Source organism: Sapajus apella, unplaced genomic scaffold, assembly GCF_009761245.1.
Source record: "Sapajus apella isolate SASKATOON/1434 unplaced genomic scaffold, GSC_monkey_1.0 scaffold1, whole genome shotgun sequence".
Lineage (NCBI taxonomy): Eukaryota > Metazoa > Chordata > Mammalia > Primates > Cebidae > Sapajus > Sapajus apella.
This window is the reverse complement of record NW_022436941.1, coordinates 58,612,904-58,635,657: the sequence shown is the minus strand read 5'-3', so window position 1 is coordinate 58,635,657 and position 22,754 is coordinate 58,612,904. Positions and strand designations below refer to the sequence as shown.

The following is a 22,754-nucleotide window of genomic DNA, read 5'->3' as shown; positions in this document are numbered from 1 at the left end:
AGTGGCACAATCTCGGCTCACTACAACCTCTGACACCCGAGTTCAAACAATTCTCCTGCCTCAGCCTCCCGAGTAGCTTGGAACAAAAGCACGTGCCACCACGCCTGGCTAATTTTTTGTATTTTTAGTAGAGATGGGGTTTCACCGTGTTAGCCAGGATGGTCTCGATCTCCTGACCTCGTGATCTGCCAGCCCTCCTGAAGTGCTGGGATTACGCCTCCCAAAGGCCTGAGCTGCCGTGCCTGGCCTCCCATATTTTAAAAAATAATAGTTTGAGTAAGAAAAAAAAGATTTGAGATTTATAATTTAGGATAAAATATCAGGCTGACTTAATTAAAAATAGGCTAAAACAGTATTTTTTAAAAATCACCTTACTTTTTCATTAAATAATGCAAAAATATTCCTCTTGCCTCCCTTTTCCCTACTTTCATGTAATCTTGCTCCAGATGAAAATATGGAAGATAGGTACTTCAATTTATTTAAATGTATTACTACAACAAAAGCACGGCATTTTGTTCTTAAGTTTCTGATATCTTGACCTGCTGGGGAAGTTTCTACTGATTAAGTGGTGGTCCTTTCAAATTCCCATGCAGAGATAACAGCATTTGTTAAAAAAAAAACTGGCCTATGGGCTTGGTCTTCTGATATAACTGGCTGGTTACATGTGTGTTTTTACTTCTTTAGAAATGAAAAAAGTACTCTCATATTCATTTGGTAACTTACTTATAAACATGAAGCTTATGTTTAAAGCTACTCAACTCATATCTGAACTATCTCTTCTGATATAACTGGCAGGTTATATACATGTTTTTACTTCTTTAGGAATGAAAAAATACTCTTATATTCATTTGGTTACCTACTTATAAACATGAAGTTTATACTTAAAAGCTACTCAACTCATATCTGAACTATGTAATATGGTATTTCTATAAAACAGATTTTTATTTATTTATTTTTTTTTTTTTGAGACCAAGTCCCACTCTGTTGCCAGGCTGGAGTATAGTGGCATGATCTCGGCTTACTGCAAACTCCACCTCCCAGGTTCCAGCGATTCTCCTACCTCAGTCTCCAGGGTAGCTGGGACTATAGGCACATGCCACCACGCCCTGCTAATTTTTCTATTTTCAATAGAAACGGGGTTTCATCATGTTGGCCAGGATGGTCTCGAACTCCTGACCTCAGCTGATCTGCCCGCCTCAGCCTCCCAAAGTGCTGTATATATCACACCTGTAATCCCAGCACTTTGGGTGACTGAGGCAGGCAAATCACCTGAGGTCAGGAGTTCAAAACTAGCTGGGCGTGGTGGCAGGCACCTGTAATCCCAGCTCCTTGGGAGGCTGAGGTAGAAGAACTGCTTGAACCCGGAAGACAGATGTTGCAGTGAGCTGAGATCGCACTCCAGCCTGGGTGACAGAGAGAGACTCCATCTCAAAAAAAAAAAAAAAAATATATATATATATATACACACACACACACACACAAAACATGGATTTTGAAATGTATGCATATTAAAATAAATATATATACATAATTGATAAAAATTCAAATGGATGTCAAAGGTATTTTTGATGTCAGAGATTATTTATAGAAATATAAAAATGACATACAGCAGGTATTATTTACATTTGCAGGCATTCTAAGTAATTAATTATACTTTACTCTTTTTTGATAAGCATCTTACTGTGCACAAAGGGTATTCAATTACTCTATTCCCTGGTGTTACTCCTTATACTCAAAATGGTACCCGAATGCTTGGGAGAACGGCAAAAGCAGATACTCTTTTCTCACAGTTGCCAACAGGGCTGCTTTTCTTTGTTCCTCAAAATAGTTTATAATAGCCAACACTTCACTCCTAGTGGCATTTCTCTGACCTCCCTTGACTTCTCCCTCCAGCTACTGCCTAATTTTTCACTTTCATTTAAAGCAAAATTCCTTGAGTTGGCCATACTCATTGCCTCCAATTTCTCTTTTCTAAGCTTAACCTAGATTCACTTTTATGAGGCTTTCACCCCCAACGCTGCATTGAACAAGGCCACTAATGACCTCCTTGTTGTTAAATCCAATGGTCAGCTATAAGCCATTAACTAATTTGACCTCTGAGCAGTACTGGACACATCTGATCACCATTCCCCTCCTCAAAGCATTTTCCTCATTTGGCTTCCAGCATACTTCCTTGCCTGGTTATCTTCCTATCTCAAGGGCTGCTCTTTTCTGGCTGGCTCCTCTTCATTTTCCTAATTTCTTAGAGTGTCCTGGGATCCATCATTGCACAGCTTCTTGTTTCCATCTATGCTCACTAGCTTGTTGATGTCATCTAGGCTCATAGCTTCAACTAGAATCCATATGCTAGTGACTCTCAGAATTATATCTCTAGTTCAAGCCTCAAACCCCAAAGTCCAGCCTCTCACATCTTGTTACCTACTCAAAGCCTCTTGCATGTGTAACAGCTATCACAATCTTAACAAGTTCACAATTAAGCTTCTGATATTCCATCTCACACCTCCTCATGAAGTGTCACACACATCAGTAAACATCAACTCCATTCTTCCAACTGAACAGGACAAAAGCTTTGCATTCATCCTTTTTATCTCACCAACACATCATCAAAATCTGTTGGCTCAAAATCGACAAATGACATCTAATTAAACATAAGAACTTCTGTACAGCAGAAGAAACTATCAACAGAGTAAACAGACAACCTATAGAATGAAAGAAAATATTTGCAAACTATGCATCTGACAAAGGTCTAATATCCACCAGCATCTATTAATATAAAGCATTTAAACAAGATCACAAGAAAAAACAACTCCATTGAAAAGTGGGCAAAGGATGTGGACAGACACTTTTCAGAGGAAGACATACATGTGGCCAGTAAGCATATGAAGAAAAAGCTCATCACTGATCATTAGAGAAATGCGAATCAAAACCACAATGAGATACCATCTCACAACAGTCAGAATGGCTATTATTAAAATGTCAAAAAATAACAGATGCTGGAGAGGTTGCAGAGAAAAAGGAACACTTATACACTGATGGTGGAAGTGTAAATTAGTTCAACCATCATGGAAAGCAGTATGGTAATTCCTCAAAGAGCTTAAAACAGAACTACTATTTAACCCAGCAATCCCATTATTGGTTATATACCCAAAGGAATATAAACCAGTCTACCATAAAGACTCACATACTTGCATGTTCATAGCAGCACTGTTCACAATAGCAAAAACATGTAATCAACCTAAATGCCCATTAATGACAGACTGGATAAAGAAAATGTGGTATATACACACCATGAAATATTATGCAGCCATTAAAAAGAAAGAATCAGGTCATGTCTATTCCAGGAACATGGATGGAGCTGGAGGCCATTATCCTTATCAAACTAATGCAGGAACAGAAAAACAAACACCACATATTCTCCCTTACAAATGATCAGAACTCATGGACACAAACAGAGAAGAACAGATACTTGGTCCTACTAGAGGGTGAAAGGTAGAAGGAGGAAAAATACCAGAAAAATAAATATTGGGTATCAGGCTTAGTACCTGGGTGACAAAAATCTGTACAACAAACCCCTGTGACACGAGTTTACCTATACAACAAACCAGCACATGTACCCCTGAATCTAAAATAAAAGTAAAAAAAATCTGTTGGCTCTAGTATCAAAATATATAATCGAATCACTTCTCACCACTGCTACCTCCTTGGTGGTATAATAATCTTGTCAAATTTTTGAAATGACATGCAAACTGCACTCCTTGTTTCCACACTTTATTCCAACAGACGAATCTCTATGTGCAGCCAGAATGCTGTTAAAACCCACCACTCAGAGGAAAATCCAAAGTCCCTGCAATAACCTGCAAGGTTCTACTTGACTTGGATTTCTGTTATCTATGACTTCATATCTAGCAATTCTCCCCAGCTGATGCTCTACTTTATCTACCCAGACTACCTTATTGTCCCTTGAAAAAACTGGTCATGCTTTGAACTGGAGGCCTTTGCACCTGGTTGTCCCTTAACCTAGAGCACTTTTCCCCCAGATATTACATGGTTTATTTCCTCCTGTCCTTCAGGTCTTTACTCAAATGACATCTTTTGGATGAGCCCTTTTCTGGCCACCCTATGCAAAACTTTTGCAATACTGCCTATTTTCCTTTTCTGTTTATTTCTCTCCCTAACTCTTAACACAACTAACATATCATATATTTTAAAATAATTATTTATTTTGCTTATCGACTGTTTCCCTTAGTAAGCTAAGTTCTATGAGGGCAAGAATTTCTATTTGTCTTGTTCACTGTAGTGACTCTGATATGAGTGGCGGTGCAGGGGCAGGCAATAAATATTTGTTGCTAAATGTCACTGTCAATCTTGGCCAGTGATCCTCAAATTTTAGCTTGTAAGACTCAGTTGTTAAAAACAAAACAAACAAGAAAACCATAACATAAACCAAAGGATTTGTGGCCCCACACTTCCTAACCCCAAGAATTCTAGTCCCCTAAGAGTTGGGTGGCTCCCAGGACTCTTGCAATAGTCCACAGAACCCCCTTAGAGAAACGCTGGTCCTTCCTTTTGATCTCTCATAGAGTATCTCTTACCACATTCATGTAGAACAGAAATAGGGAAATTATGGCTCTCAGGCCAAATCTTGTGAACTACCTGTTTTTTTGTAAATGAAGTTTTACTGAAACACAGCCATGCTCTTCAATTTATTAATTTACATAGTGTCTATGGCTGCTTTTATGTGCAATCAAGCTGAGTGGTTGCAAGAGACCGTGTGGCCTGCAAAGCCCAAACAATTTTCTATTTGGCCCTTCACAGAAAAATTTTGTTGACCCCTGACATAGAACATTAGACAAAGTATTCCTGAATACTACCTAATAATAAGTTATTCTTTTTTAAAAAAGCTAAAGTCTTTCTAATGTATGCTTAAGACAAATCTATTCCATCTAAATAAGTATTTGATAATATACTTAATAACCTGTTCCTTTTCTTTAATTCCCCCAAGAATGTGGAGCATTTTTGTTTCTGTAACCAATACTAAAAGAAAACTAAACTAAAATTGTGTTATAAAAAGGCTTTACATATTTACAATTTGCTCTATGTATTTTATTAGCAAGAAACTTTAATAAAAACTACAGTACTCTGGGAAGAATTTTCAATACTATTTTCTAAAGAAAAACTAAAATTTCAGATGATCTGAACAATAGCTAGGCTCTTATCTCAGATGTGATTTTAAACTATGATGCTTTATTGTTTCATAAATGCCTTGGACATTTGGCTTGCAAGAGTAGCATGAAAGTGAAAGGAAAGCCAAATGCTGGTCTAGAACGACCAACCCAAGTTTCTCCTAAATACTCAGTTTGGCAAACAAGTAAACAACAAAAATTGGGTTTCTAAAAGGAAAGTGTTTCATTTGATTCTAACTGGAAAACCCAGGTAGACTCTGAATACCCAGCACTCCCTTCTTTTGCTCTCTATCCATCCAGTTACTGCTGTAGGGTCTTTAGTTGCCTGAAATGCAATTTTTAAAAATCTTACTTAGTTACTCAAGCTGAGCAGTTTTAATTTGTTCTAATAGTTGAGGCCAGAAAAACTATTACCACAACTGCAGGACAGACAGCATTATCAAAGGCAGCAGCTGTCAGGCACCTTTATTTTTTTTAGTTGCTTTTATCTTTCTACCAGGGAAAGATTTGCTCTATTTTCAATATTTAGAACCTCTGTTCTTTAAAGATTCAGAATTATATTTTTAAGAAAATTGAACTTAATTTTTATTTCTTGAGCTTTAATAAATAAGCCACCTTCCTCACCTCTACTATCTAAATCCTGGGTGTATTTAATTCTGAGAAATACTATTTCTAATGTCTGAATTTTTAAAACTACATATATTAATGCTGTTAGATATTCTAGTCTAATAACTTAATTCTACTTGAGATTTTCAGTACCCTCCTCATTCAAACTAAGAAGGATATAACAAGTAATCTTTTGGCTCATTTATCTAAAATCTAAGATGATATCTATAACTTCTCTGAGAGGGAAAGGGAGTTTCTCCTGGCTTAAAGTACTTTCTAAAACTAATTTCTGAAACAGCCATAGTCAGGAAAGATAAGAATAAACGCAAACCACTGGAAGTCAAGGTAATACCAAGACTAATTTAAACACAAGGAAATCGAGAAGGCATATAGACCATTTAACTACATGTATGTAAATGGCTGGTTTAGAAAGCTGAATAGGAATAGCAGAGTAGATGAATATAGATATTAAGGTATCTTCAAAACGCAGAATTTATTTCTGAAAATAAACATCTATCTCCCAAAAACATTTAACCAGGACTTGTAAAACCATTTATTATTGGTCTTCTTTTTCAGTTTTGAGTGTTAGATTAAATAATTATTTTTCTCAGTTTTGATTCTTTTTCTTTTAAAATATCAAAAATATTGTACACTTTGAGATTTTTGTCCTTGTTGCTCTATGAATGTCATTTATATTGAGCCTTTCCTAGTCAATAATACCACCATGGAGAAAAGAGGAAATTTCTTACTATTTTTTTTTCTTATTGCGTTATTACTATGTCAAAGCATTAGGTCAGCTTGCTACAGTGCAGCCTTGCTAAAAATAGAACTTCTGGAAAAAAGGCCCTGAACAAGTGGAGACATCTGCAAACTACCACTAGATGGCAAGGCAGCTTTACCGCTGCCAATTTTAGGCCTGCAAACAAAAAATGACTTACAAACCTGCTGTCACATATTTTTTACTCTATCAGAGTTTCATTCTACTTAGATTTTAAAATATGAATGATCATCTTGGTCTGAAACTAAATTACTTGGTATCCTTTATCATTAACATGTATTTATAATCTTATCCACGTCAAAGTCTTAAATTTACAACCCAACATCAACATATTATCAGTTTTCAACAGTTTCAGCTAATAATACTAAAGATCTAGAGACTAAAATATAGTAAATATATCAAGATGAAAATCAAAATACATGATAAAAGAGAACAAAGGTCTATACAGAGCTCAAAATTAGATATTTACAGGTATATCCCAGATTAGTAACAGACTCAAAGATATTATCCACATTAGCACCTATTAAAAAATTATATTGTGTTTTTATATAAAGGATATGAATGTACTTAGTTATTAGAGTGATAAAGAAGTTATAGTTTCCTTCTTAAAAGTTTTCTTCTGGTAAAGAACATAAAGTAGGAAAAAACATTTTTACCATCCTCAACATTTTTTTGGTTAAAATAAGAAATGTCCATTGCATTAATGTTCTATAGGTTATAGTAAATTCACAACAGAAGCTTCCTTATTACTTATCCATAAAATTACAGAACTGTACAAGGTAACAGAGTTAATAATGTAATTTTTTAAAACAAAAGAATTAGTATTTTTGTGTTATTTAGTGCATTTTATTAATAGTAAATTATTTTGATCATTATACATAAGTGAGAAGAAAATCCACTTGGTCTAAGGAATACTGCTGCCTATTTCAATACTGCAGAAATCAAAGCTCTTTGCCTATCTTTTTGTATGAAAGCCATGAAAATGAATAAATAGCAAATTGATGTTTTTCATATAAACTCAAATTTCTTAGCATACGATGAAATCTTTGAATAAGACAGGGATATAAAAGTTAGAGTATAAACTCAGTTCTGGGTGCCTACAATAGATAAGTATTCACACTATATCAAGATACTGTATTTTATTCTACAAACACTGCCAAACTTTTGTTAGATCAATGGCCACATCTCCTCTCTTCCCTCTGATCCCAAGCAGCAAGACTTCCCAATTTAAAAAGCTTCTCTAAGTCATTCATCAGTTCCACGGTGTCACTTTGAGGACTTACAGGGTTTCTTATACAAATTACTCATTTGAAAACAGACTCCAAGTAAATAACTACATGTCATACTTTAAATGGTTTTATTTTACTAAATTGGTATCTCCTTTTGCATGTCCAACTAGTCCCACTTATTTTACTCAATTGGTTTCCTACTCAGCAACAGAGGCTCTCTCATTTCAATAAAAACATCAAAGTTTAAATATGAACAATGTCACAAATAGACATTAAAGACTGTCTTCCAGAATGGACTTATTAAGTATATGAAGTTATACCATAATTATTTAGAGTTTTATTCATTGCTATTTTTCAAATGTAGTTGTTACAGATTCACAAGTTCAGAGTTTGTGATCATTCCACTTGCTAACGAATTTAAGTCTATTCTTGTAATGGAAGCGGGAGCTTGTTCTTAATGTAAACAGGAAAAAAAAGAGTATGTTTGTCTATTTAGGAGAAATGTTTCAATGTATTTTTTACAGTATGATCACAAAGTAAGTAGAGCTCAGAACTACTTAGGCTGGGGCCTGATTTGCTAATTATAAATTATTATTCTTTACTTTTATTTATTCACTAATTCTAAAAGGGGAGATCCTTTTTCGGTCTAGTCCATACAAGCTATCTCCAAATAAGCTTTGCATTTACTAACAATATAAATATAAAATATTCTCATTATCTAAAAAGGTCAAAGGCAATAGGAGGTAATCACCCTTCAGAATTTAGTAGCTGCAACCAGGAGAGGCTGGAAAAACTATTTAGCACTCTTTTGTCTAAGTCTCTTTTGAACCAGGAATTCCCTGGTACTCGAGTCTGGATTTTTGGAGAATCTGAGTCTCTATCCTAGCCAGCCTTCTGGGCCTTGTTACTTGAAGGAGCCACACCCAGCTCTTTTCCAGTTGCTTCCATTCCTCCTTGCCTTGTACTGAACTAATAATCAGGATTGTGCCTGATCTTGGGTATTAGAGTTTATGAACTGTGAACTGATACTCATTCCAGCTTCTCCAGATTTGGATCACTCTTGGAAGTCAACATTTCTTTGGAACTGGATTAGAAGCTGGAGTCTGAATTTGAATTATTATTGTCTGGTGCTATTTCTATTCGTGGAAGGCAGCTACTCCTCATTAACTATATGTATTTTGACACTATGGCCAGAATCACACTAGTTCAGTAACTGCAGGAAACCAATGCTGATATTTAGGACATGCTTGAGTCATCTGATCCCATCATCATAGGTACCAAAAGATAGTAATATCACATGTCTTTTTAAAAATTTTGATACTTTGAGTTTTTTAATATTTTAGAGAGGCATTTCTAGGGAGACATATTTAAATGTTGAATAGAGGAAAAAAGTACTTGGGATTAGCAGAAATACTCTGCCTAGATTAACAGGAATGACTTGTGTATCAAATTCGAATATATCTGAAACTTTTTCAATCTCCTGTCTTTCATTACTCAGATAAAGACACTAAACTAATCCAGAGACCCAAAATAGAAATCTCAGAATTATCCTTGATTCTTGTCTCTCTCTTCTATCCTAACTTTGGTTAATTAAGGCCTATCAAACATAACTATGAACTGTTTATTCCTTTCTAATTCTACTACCACTGATCTTGAATCAGTTCAGAAAGTCTCCTCCTTGAGCTGCTATCATAGCCAACCTACTAACACTGCTGCATTCATAATGGCTTATTCTTTTGTTCATCTTTTAAATATTAGTGTTTTTTGTAGTTCAGTTGTATGTTCTCTTACCCTCTCATTCTGTACTTTCTCCTTGGACAATTCATCTACCCCTGAGGATTCAAGTATCCTTAATATCATATGGTCCTGCAATTTTTATCTCTAGTTTAGATTACTGTCCTAAATCTCAAACCTAGGACAGATCTATCAGCTTAATAGACATGTTTAATTGGAGGACTCATGGGAACCTCATCTGTCCCACTTCAAAACTATTTTACATTTTGTGGTCTCTAAGCTCAGAAAATGGTACCTACATCTGCCCAGATTAGGGCCAGAAACAAGAATATTATCCTTGAATTCTCCTATTTTGCATTATCCTGCATTTATCTGTCTCTCAAATCTATTCACATCTCTCCATACTTAGTAGTTAAGGCCATCATTAAATTTCACTGGAGTACTGTAAAAGACTCCTAAATTATCTCCCTATCTTCAGACTTGTTCCTCTGCAATTCTGTCTACACAATGTAGCTGGAGTGATTTTTCTAAAAATGCAAATATGAACATGTCTGTCTCCTGCTTAAAGTCCTCCAGTAGTTACTACTGCCTTTAGGATCAAGTTCAAACTCTACTAACCTACAAGGCCCTTATAGTCCCTCTCAAGCCTTATCACCAGCTACTCTCCCTTTAGCTAATTAAGTTGCAGTTTTCCTTGGTCTCTCTCTCTCTTCTTTTCACTCTGGGTCTTTGTAAATTCTTTCTTTCTTCCTAGAGTTCTTCCCCTCTTTTCCTTTGCCCAACTTGTAACTCATCCTTAAGTGCCAAATTAGATTTCATTTACTATTTTGATAATGCTTTTCTGACTATGCATCTCCCAAGATTTGGTTTGGTGGTCTTCTGATTTGCTCTAAGACCACACTTCACCCATTATCTATAGCCATTTTTTTTTTCTATACTGTAATGGCCTCTTCTCTCATTCATCACATTGTAGGGGTTTTTGAGGGCAGGGATTTTGTACACAACCCTCCCACAGGTGGCTCACAGAGCCTGAATCCACTGTATGGTATGAATTCAGGTCATTGCCCTTCCTAAAGAGCTCTGATGGTTCCTAATGAATAGGCTCAAGTTCTTAACATGTGCCATGCTACAGCATATCTTTCCAATTTCATGTCTTGGAACTCCGGCCTACCCTCCCCCTTACCTTCTGTATGTATTATTCTGAACACCTCTGCACAGATAATTTTGATGCAGTCACACTTTTGCTTATACTGTTCTGAATTTCTGAAATGTAATTCCTCTGCTTACTTTGGTGGACAATGTTTTCCATACTTCTCTTATCTCCAACTCAGACAGATTTAATGGCTCTCTCATCTAGGTCATCACAGAACTTTAAACTTTACTCTTTTACCACACATATTTCACTCTACTATAGTTATTTGTTTTTAATAATGCCTTACGGGCTATACAGTAAGCTTCAGGAAGGTACGCACTACACCTGCTCATTTTTAGATGCCTATGCCAGTGCCTGGCATATAGCAGTACTCAAAATATTTATCACATTGGAAAAACTAAAAGCTGTTTCAATGGCTCTTACTGAGACTTTGAGACAGAAGATAGGTAAGGGGAGAATGGTTCATTCCACAAAATGTGAAAATGAAAGTGTATGGATCTATACATCTTGGCTTAACCCTAGAATGAAAGAATCTGGCTTCCTCCCCAACCTGCTCCCTCTTTCAAAAGTGTCTCGTAGAGATTTTCAGTAACTCTCTTCTGACGAAATATATATTCTTCTGATTTACTCTATTAACTCCTACCCATCTTTGGCAAGACAAATAAGGGAATAAGAAAAAAATAAAATGAACTGGAAATATTTCATGAAAATCAACTATAAGCTTTAAAAGATAAATTCGATGGCAAAAGTCCAGACTACCTTGATTTGAATCCAAGCCCTATAACCTTCTGACTTTGTGTAAATCACTTAGCTATCAATGCCTTGGTTTCTCCATCTGTACAGTGGGAATGATAATAATACATACTTTATTTACATCTAGGGGTATTGTGAGGATTACAGTTTATATATGTAAAGCATTTAGAATGAAGCATGGTATATAGTTAGCAGTTGTTAAGTGTTAACTTTTATTATCAGTATCTTAAATGATGGTGGTTTAATTAATAATCAAGTTATAGTCTATTTCTAGATTATAGGAAAGGGGCCCCATGACAGAATGTGAGCTCTAAGAAGACTTTTCTGAACTACTTGTGTATTAATACAGAGTAGCTGAACATATAAGCATGTCCTAAAGGTCTGGAGTCAGAACTCTGTTTTAACTAAGACCTTTTGATTCAATTGACATACTTTGGAAAATTATTTACAATTTTATTTCTTTATTTTCACATTTATAAGTATATTGATGACCCTGCAATAATGGTGTGAATTAGCTAACAAATGACTATGAAAAACTCTGAAAATACAAAACTGAAGTGACAAATTAGTTTATAAGTACCTAATGTAATTCATTAATAATACAGCATATTACCTTAGGTCCTGTAATGCTTTTCAACTCTAGTTCTTAGCTCCTAAGTTCTTAATTTTTTCAAAGGGTATTATAAAATTAACTATTATTAATTTAAAAATAAATTTCAGAATTTATTTTGGTTAGAGTTAGAAAATGTCAGATTTAAGAAGTGGATGCTGTAAAATTTTTATAAGTTAAATAATGTATTATCATTGTAAAATTGTTATCATCATTGCTAAAATAATTGGTCTTGTTAAAATTTAAGAATACTCACATATATTTGAAATCTGATCTTAAAATATTATATAATATCAATACAAATTCCAGCTTAAAAGCCCCAGAGATAATTCTTAAACATATTTTGATATAGCCTGTAATTCTCGATAAATTAATAGATTATAATTTAGCTATATTTTGAAAGTGCAGCCAAATCTTGATTATCCTGTCTGTAGGGATATGGATAGCTTATACAGTTAAACATCCATCTCTTTCCAGAACCTCATATTTAGTCTGTTCTCCCACAAAATATTTACCACAATTAATTTAATGGGCCAATTTGTATTTCTCAACTCCTTTTCTTTCTTAATTGAACAACAAAATGACTAAGTAAATAAATATATAATCTAACAACAAATAAAACATAAGAAGAAAGCGATATAATAGATAACCAGTCTGAATAATCAAGAGTTAGCTACACATTATTGTTTATCTTAAGAATTAAAATAGCCTCATCTTCCTTCATATCTTTAATAAAATCAAACAGGAGTTCCTATGCCTTAACATTCCTAGTCAGAGTTTCTCTGAGTACCTGAAAGAACCCTGGTGGTACAGGACCTACTGGCATGCCATCTCCTGGGGGAATGTTTCCTAGCACTGGACTGGGAGCTGCTGCAGCACTCTGCAAAGAATAAAGGAGAAACAAACCTGTATCATTACAGAGAAGGCACAAAACCAAAGACTAATGATAATAGCTTGTAGGAAGGGATGCTTTTTCATTCCTGGGAACAAATATTGGTAATTTTCCCCATCCTAGAAGTAAACTGAGATATAACAGTTTAGTATATGACTACTTAAATTAGTTGGTTTCAACAAGTCTCTTCAAACTTTGTGAAGTCAAAGAACTTTAGGTATATTTTGATGATATAGTAAATGCAACTAGCACTATGAAAAAACAGTAAAAGCTTTGTAAATGCTTTATTTTAAGGCACAGGCGCCTGAAATGGCAACATCAAAAACAAATAGGTAAATAAATAGGTAAAAAGTTTAAAGATGGTGGGTGGTTGTAGGAGTTGACAAAAATAATTCTTTTTTTAGATTATGCTTTTATATCATAAACAAGTATAATTAATTTTCTGCCTATAGGTGGCAACACTTACATTATTCATTTTCTGATATACCACATAACTGGTAGTCAAAATATATAGGGTGGTGAGGGCATAGAAGTAAATAGGGGATTGAATAGGAGAAATAAATTAGATTTGGAGAAAATAGTCTCACATAAATTATGGAAAAAATCAAATTGAAAACTTCAAAGTCTACTTCACCTGCAAATTATTTCATGGAATCCTAGAATTTTATAAAATAAGAGTATCAAAAACTTTGGGTTAGACTCTTTGTAATAAAATCAAGATTATAGATTTAATACTTACATTGGGCAGTAATACACACAACTGTTCTACAATCATAGATTTCATACTTCAACCTGATTAGACATATTACAAATACTAAAAGCAGTCAAGAAGGGATCAGAAATATGCTGAAGATAGATCAGTTTGAATTGAACAGCTCTTCTATGAAGAAAAATCAAAGCAAATCCTGTATCTAGTGAATCTGTTGTGCTAGCTTAACCTACATTTCAGGGTATTCATTCATGCATTAATATTCCACTATAAGATGTAAAATCTCAGTATGTTTGTAGCACACATTTCCCAGTATATAAATTGATAAAAAAATACTAAATATGTTTAAAGTACTGACAGTTATTAATAATTAAGGCAAATTATTTTAGTATTTCCTGAAGAAGTCTAGATTTAAATGTGATTATCTGAAATGTTGCTTACCTATGAATGTCAAAATTTTAAACTTCTGATAAGGCATATGAATATAAAAGAAGAAACAGTATTTCTTAGTTTTTATGATGAAATATTAATCTATTATTCTAAGAAAAAACATGCAATTTCAATTAGTGTATATTAATGAAATACCTACCATTTATCAGTTATTGCTCTATTGAGCTTTATATAGCAACACTCATGTTTTTAAAAAATGAGAAGCAAATTGCTTTTTTGCATTTTAACTAAACTTGTGTAAAATTTTAATACAACAATGTTAGAGTAAGAAGAAAAAATACCATTAAATACAACTTCTTTTACTTTAAATAAATATTGTGACCAGATCTAGGAAGAAACATTTTATCTATATATTTAAGGCTAACATTTACTGTCATGTAGAAGTTGCTCTTAGTATGAAAGCTAGACATAGCCTATCACTATTGTTCTAATTAACTGCAGAGTAGAAAATTGTTCTACAATAAAAAGACATATTAAAAAGGACAAATTTGGAAAGCACACTCACCTGTACTTTCAAAGGTATACTATAACCCTGAGCATGTGTACCAAGTGACGAAACAGAATTTACTGAATTATTGCAAGTTTTTAGTGGAGCTCAGAGATATAATTTCTCCCTCAATTCCAGTGCTTAAGAAGTATATAAAATATGTTTTTTTCCTATTTATAGGAATAGACTTTTGTATTCATTTGTAGCTGAACTAAAATTCAACAGGTAAGGATGCTGGCAAAGAAACATGTAAAATTCACAGTTAAATATTTGACTAACTGCTTATATATTTTTTCTTTTTTGGCAGGTTACATTGTTTGAAGGTATAGCATATGCTAGGTGGGTAGGTTTTTCTTCAAAGTTCTTCATTATATGTATTTCCTGTGGGTTTTCTTTTCCTGCTATTATTTAAAAGCAAAACAAAATTAATCATTTGGATGAAGATTTAAGCAAGTTAAACCTTTAAAATGGCTTCCAAATTTTCATCTTATGCCTTTAAACTTATTTAATAAATTCAATAATAATATTGAATTTATTTTCTCTTCTTGTAGTTAAGGACTTTTCGCTTTGTAATATAGCAGTTAATATAATGGGAAAAAAAATCTTTGCCCCCTAGTGAGGGAAGAAAGACAATGAGTAAAACAAGTCAAATATATTTATCCATGATCTAAGAAGAAAAACGGATGGGGAATAGAGAATTCCCAGTAAAATAGCTAAGAATTACAATTTTAAGTAGGAGAGTCAAGCAATCAGCAAATCAAACAAATGAATGAATCCAGTTACAGTGACTACTAACTAATTTCCTTCCTACATTTCAAGATGTACCAAATTTTTACAGTCTGTACCTATTCCTTCACAGTGGCACAATAATTTTTTGGAGGTTCCTCTTTCTTAATACTCATACTTTAGGCACAATACAAGTATCTTGAAAATAAGAATTTTTATAGCTAGATGATTTATTGTATACAGCATGATGAATTATCTGATATGATAGTAACTTCTAGCCTTGACCTAAGGACACAAAGTGAAGTGTGCTGAATACCGGTAATTATCCAGTACTCCCCATACAAAGCACTAGTCCACAGCATTTTTGGCCCAAACTTCATTTTGTGGACCACATTTTGTAGCTAAATTATTCATTCACTCTTCTGGGATTTATTGGCAAAGGATAATTCCCTTCTTTACCGTATTACGTGGACTGAGCTTAGGGTACCATTTCATTGGTACACTTTGTTGATCATTAACATATGCTGATAATAAACACTACAGAGGTTCACTAAATGGTACTCCCTGCATTGTAAAAGAGTATATTTCTCAAACTCCCTAATCTGCTAATCTATATACAGTAGCAAATAAATAATGCATGCTTTGAAACTGTAAGGTAAGAAAGAAGTTTTTGGAATTAGAAATTTATTTAGATGGAAGAAGTATCAAATTTCTGGGGTTAGGTTGCTGAAATTTCTGAGACTTCTCTCAAGTTTACTTCCAACTTGTGAGTCAAATTTATCCATGATCCATAGAAAGTTGTTGTTGGGCCTGAATCATAAAGCATGTAATGATTACTCTATGATGCTGTGACAAAATCACAAAAGGAGAGCAAACAGTTTAATTATGGTAAGCACTACTAGTAAGCATTAGTTTCACTGAATTTATGTGAATTCCCATTGGAGAAGCATGGAAAATCCTTTACTATATAATATATCCATGACTATTTAGGGGTGGATTTTTATTACAGCTCTCTCTTAAAAGAGAAAAACATATAAATACTATGGGTTTTCAATAGTTCCTCTAATTAAACTGAATACATAAGACTTTAGGGCAGATATAACAATATTATCATTAAAAGTGTTTTGTTTCTTTTATCAGATCAATTTGCATGCTTTTCATCATGCACTTCTAGATAACGCATTTTCTAATTGCTCTTGAAGCATTTACTTAGCCATCTGTCCTAAATTTCAAGTTTATTTATTATTATTTTTTTTTGGAGAGTGACTTTACTTATTTCTTTTTTCATTTTCCCAAATCACAAATATAATTTTACTGACTTTATAAATCCAGTATTTTAAATCTGGTGTTCTCAAATCAACTAAAGTATGGAACAATTATTTATTTTCCCAAGGAAATATTAAAATGAACTTAAAGAGTTACCAAGGCATCTTTCTTCATGTTTCTAGGTACTTACCTTTTGTTCAGTTTGTATGGTCATTTTCTTCTCTGGAATCTTTTGTACTTACATCATTCTACCCTCTAAGGAGGCATGAGTCAATATGTTCATGTTATTTATTTCACCATTTCCCATTTTCCCATTTCTCTGAAATGCTATTATACGACTGATTTTTAAAAGAATTTTATTCTTTTTAATTGCCTATTTTCGGAATTTTAGGAACAGAGAAATAGACTCTTATTTTATATTTTTCTCCTGTTAAATAAAAACTTGAAATAAAAGTTAAAAGACTTCTTGTTTTAAATTTAGTTATTATCACTGTTGGCTTCTGGTAGGGAAATAAGTTGTGTGTGTATATATATATATATATACACACACTTTGTATGAAAGTTTTGAAGCAATGGGCCTTAAATAAAAATTTGTTTAAAAATAAAATTAGGATGCAATTTATTACTAAACACAATTAGTTAGCATTTATCAAGACTCTAGACATTGAATAACTAACAATTTATTTACTAAGAATGCTGGACAACTGGTTGCCTAATTATACGGTAAAGAATCAAGACAGTCCATATTTGGTAAAATAGGAAAAGTAATTTTATGTGTATAAAAAGTCATGTATACAACTTTTAAGTCTATGAAGGTAATAATAGAGGAATTAAAATAGTGCTATGATTATTAGAAATTGGAAAGGAGATTAAAGGGAGGGTGAGTGGGAACAGGCTGAGCAGGGGATTATAGATTTTCCTTATTAAGCCATCCATACTGTTTTCAAGCTGCTATGGTACCAATGTGTCCCCTCCAAAATTCAGGTGCTGCCAATGTTAGTATTTAGAGGGGGCCCTTTAGGAGGTGAGTAGGACATGAGGGTTGCTCCCTTGTGAATGATATTAGATAGTTTATAAAAGGGCTTGCTTGATGGAAGTTCAGTGTAGCTTTCCCTCTGCCATGTGAGGATGCTGTAAGAAAGTCGTCACCAGACCCAGATGCTGGTGCCTTAATCTTGGACTTCCCTGCCTCCTGAACTATGAGAAATAAATTTCTTTATAAATGGCCCCATCTCAAGTATTCTGTTATAGCAGCATAGAATGAACTAAGACATAAGCCATCTACAGGTATTTTTCGAGAAACATTTAAAATAATAATGGTAGGTATCTTATGTTGGCAACTTTAATGCAAAGCACAGTTAAATATTTTGGCTATTGGTTGAAGGCATATTCTTTACCATACTAAAAAATCATCCTTTGCCTAGTACTGTAAAAAACAATTTTTAAAGAAATCAGTTATCGGAAAAGATGCTTTTTGCGTTTTCATTTTTTTAGTATTATTATTTAGTGTTTCTTTTGGGAAGCGTAATATAGGTAATCATATATTGATAGTTTTCTTAAATCATCATTGTATTTCTGAGATAAGTCATGCTTGATCACGCATGATCCTTTTAATAGGCTACTGAATTATATTTGGTAATATTTTATGTAGAAATTTTACATCTCTATTCTCAATGAGACAGGTCTAGAATGTCCTTTGATGTATTATATTTTTCAAGCGTTAGCATCAGGATTATTTTACCTTTTCAAGAGGAATTGATGGTAAATTGTTTTTTATAATGCTCTGAAGAAGTTTACATATAATATGGTATTTATCTACTTACTGAAATGTTAAAAGACACAGCAGTAAAGCAGAAAAACTGCCTTAGACAAAGGCAATTTTGGAAAGAATTATATTTTTATATTTTCTACTTCTCTTTGCTTCAATTTTGTTCATTTAAATTTTCCTAGAACACTTTATTTCACTGAAATATTTAGTTGCCCATATACGCACTACTTTTAAATAATTTGTAAAGGTCTTCTGTAGCAGGTGTGAGAGACATTGCTAAGCAGACCACAAAAATATGTTTTTCCTTTCTTCTACCAGCCAGGCACATGGCATCCCAGCTGTGTTACATTTCTCAGTCCCCTATGTTCTCACCAAAAGTCAGGTTCTTCTTAACGGAACATGAGGAAAAGAAATGTGTCACTTCTAGAACTTTGGTCTTAAGCATTTGTAATGCCCCCTCCTTTCCTTCTCCCATTGTCAGGAACACAAATGTTTCAGAGATCTAATTTCTCCCAGGCAGATAAAAAAAAAAAAAAAAAAAAAGATGCCTTTTACAATGGCAAAGTACCCACTAGCTTAAGATGACTTTGTGGGGCAGTCTGCCCACCTACCTTGGACTGTCTTTCTGAATTGCAGGTCCCCAGAGATGATGACTTATTTTCTCTCTTCTAAACTGAATTAGCATTCTCATCATTATCTTTGCCAGGAATTGGTCTATTAATTTACTTTTTTTGTTTCATTAACATGTTTACTTCTTTTTAACAAATTAGCATTCTCCTGCCCTTTTAAGGTCTTATTATTTATTTTCAAACATCTTAATTAATGTAGTTGCTATTTTCTCCTCTTTTTTTTTTTTTCTTTGAGATGGAGTCTCACTCTGTCGCCCAGGCTGGAGTGCAGTGGTGTGGTCTTGGCTCACTGCAACCTCTGCCTCCTAGGTTCAAGTAATTCTCCTGTCTCAGTCTCCTAATTATATGGGATTACAGGCATCTGCCACCATACCCAGCTAATTTTTGTGTTTTTAGTAGAGACAGGGTTTCACCATGTTGGCTAGGCTGGTCTTGAACTCCTGACCTCAAATGATCTGCCCTCCTTAGCCCCCCAAAGTGCTGGGATTACAAGTGTGAGCCACCACGCCTAGCCTATTTTCCCCTCTTTTTAAAATCCAAAGAATATAAAACTACCAATTTGGTTCTGAATTTACTTTTGGTTGCATCTGCAAAGTTTGACATTGGTGTTCACAATTTTTTTCTTAAACCATCTAATGATTATAATTTATTTGCCAGTTATTGAATGCAATTGGCAACTAATATTATAGTAATTCAATTACTTACAAAAAAAAATTAGAACACCAATGTCGACTTTGCAGATGTAATAAAAAATATACTTTAATTAACAAATAGTTGGAGATTTTCTAAATTTGTTTTTTCTAGTTTTCCAAGTGTGGCCAGGTAAGATGTAATATACAATATTTGTATTTATAAATTTATTGAACAATTTTTTGTGGTCTAAAAAATGATCATTCTAATTTCCCGTGGATACTTAGTAAATATCCATATTCTCTGTCTACATTTTAACCTATTGGCTTAATATCTTCATATTGTCTCTAACTTTTGTCCCCTGCTCTTTCAAATATATATATAATGCCCACACTGATATTTGTCCATTTCTCCTTGTGCTTCTATCAATGTTTGCCTTACATACTTTAATTCTGCATTCATTAGCACAATGTTTATCTTTATTGTGGATTCTATCCTTTACTAAAAGTGACTTTCTTTTTCATGTTTAGTAATCATTGCCTTGAATCTATTTTGTCCAAAATTAATATTGCAAGCTCAGCTTTCCTTTTGTGTTTGCATAATAAATCATCTCCCATTCATTTATTTTTAAACTTTATGGCTACATTTTATTTAACTGTTCTACTTTTTAGTAGAAAAGTTTATAAAATGCATCTAATAAGATGTCCTTTAAAATTAGAAATAAACAAACTTTCTTTATCCTAAGCTTTAAAGGTATTAAAGTTAAGACAAACAATATTGTTCGCCTATGAAAAATGAAGAAGCTGGCTTATTATTCCTATTCTACGTCTCCCTCTTCCACTTCCCAATCCTTATTATAAACATCTGGTGTTTTAAGCATACATTTTTGGTGGTGGTGGTTGTTGAGACGGAGTCTTGCACTGTGGTCCTGGCTAGAGTGCAATGGCGTGATTTTGGCTCACTGCAGCCTCTGCCTTCCAGATTCACACAATTCTCCTGCCTCAGGCTTCCGAGTACCTAGATTACAGATACACACCATCACACCTGACTAATTTTTTGTATTTTTAGTAGAGGGAGGGTTTCACTATGTTGGCCAGACTGGACTTGAACTCCTGACCTCGGAATCTGCCCGCCTCAGCCTCCCAAAGTGCGGGAATTACAGGAGTGAGCCACTGCATCCAGCCTACATTTTTGTTTTTATCATCTCTTCTTCAGTAATAACTTCTGAACTTTACCTTCAGTTTTGTAACCATACTCTCAGCATCCAAAATAATAACTTCAATTTTATCTAATTTTTTAATAACATAACTTCACTATGCTTGAGTTTTAATTTTTATACATTTGTTAGTTGGACAGAAAGTATACAGATATTGTTTTCCAAATCCTTATATATAGGCAAGTGTCTTTGATGACTCTCATAAAAACTCTAGTTAACTACTGTTGTCTAGTATTTAGTGTTTCAGAGAAGTCTGATACCATCTTGATGTTTGTTCCTTGGGATATAATCTGTTTTTATCTTGTAAAGATTTGAAGGACATTTTCTTGATACTTATAATTCTCAAATGTTTCAATTCTATATTCAGGTATTGTTCTCTTTAAATTCCTTGCCTGGAATAATATGAACCTTTCCAATGTTCATACTTAGTTTCTTTTTTGTTGTAATGCTGGAAAGTTTGGGGAAAATCTTTTTAGTTAATAGGTGTAAAGAAAAGATCAGGTAAACCTCAAAAGGGTCATTTTTTGCAAATGTTATTAACAACTAGATAAACAGCTGCAATGTTATTGATGACTGGGGAAATATGCTTAAGAATCTTGCCAGAAGGATTTTTACACGTTATTGGTATCATGGGAAACTAGTACACTTGTAGAAATCATATTACATGTATATATCATGTGCTATAAAAATATTAATAAATTTGACTAAGTGACCCTTCTTTTGATACTATATAAACATAAATTCTGAATGAGAAAAACAGTATACATAAAATATGTTCTCTATAATCTATTTACAGTAAGAAATATTCAAAGCAACCAAAAAATTCAGCAGTAATATTACACTTAAATAAATTGTAGTACATCTAAATGATGGAACATGATTCAATCACTAAAAATAATGGTTACAAATGGCATTCTTTGAGAAATATGGGAACCTGTTTGTGATATGATGCCATGCGAAGCACACCAAATACAGAATAGAATGTAACATGATTTTAATTATGCAAACAATAAAAGGTAATTTATAAAAGACTGTAGGTGAATAAATGGTATTACCTTAGAGTGAGGCACCTGAGTAATTTTTTAAATAAAACTTTTATAAACTTTCTGGAATGTCTTATTTCTAACATAAATGAAAACTGTTTACTCACACACACACACCCCCAGTTTTGTCAATAGCTAGAAAATATGACCACCTATTAACTTTACTTCAGATTAACCTAATCCCTAAAATTTAAGGTTAAATAAAATGCAGATATGTCTAACTTTAAAATAATTCATTTCAATAAAATATGAAGCATTTTAATTTTTAGACTATTAAGAACAAAATTATCTATTTTTGAAAGTTAAGTACTAGAAAGAACCTAGAAATCATTTACATTATTCCTGGGCATTTGTTTGCACAGGGACACAAGTTTATTTTTAGCACCACATACTCTACCCTGGGCCACTTCATTTAGTCACCCACTCACAGTCTGGAGAACCAGCATCATTGACTGTGCTACTTTTTTCGGTCTGTTTTTAAATCACAAAAATATTTTACATGTTATTTTCACAAAGTATCCACAGAATAGTATTAAATCCCTTAGGCTTCCAAAAGAGCAAGAGAGACCTAGAAATAACATCAAAAACAAAAACCAAATAAACAACAATAAAAATTCCACAAAGAAGCAGACCTTGAGCATCTAAAAACATATAAAGAGCCAAAGAGTTAGTGATCTAAATATTACAGCTGATATTTGCCATACAGAAGAAAAAAGAGTGCTCTGATTGGCTGGTAATTTCTACAATATGTAAACTTTTCATAAGGAAGCCACGAAGCATGGGAAGTCTGATAGGCAGAATACAAGAAACCACTCTTGCTACATAAATGCTTTATGTGCAAGAGAAATGCAAAAGGACCCTGATGAAAACAATTATAATTTAATTAAAAGAA

The 22,754-nt window shown here is 33.6% G+C and overlaps 1 protein-coding gene across 6 annotated transcripts in view; it reads right to left on the bottom strand.

Annotated features, from left to right (window-relative positions):
- Positions 1–22,754, bottom strand: part of SSBP2 (single stranded DNA binding protein 2) — a 314,744-nt gene that overhangs the window by 78,356 nt on the left and 213,634 nt on the right. For 3 of the 6 annotated variants that reach the window (XM_032276921.1, XM_032276946.1, XM_032276929.1), the window contains exon 5: positions 12,837–12,926. The exons of the other annotated variants lie outside the window; for them this stretch is intronic. In XM_032276921.1, coding sequence (XP_032132812.1) covers positions 12,837–12,926 — 90 coding nt within the window. The remainder of the gene's footprint in view (positions 1–12,836; positions 12,927–22,754) is intronic. 6 annotated transcript variants of the gene reach the window in all.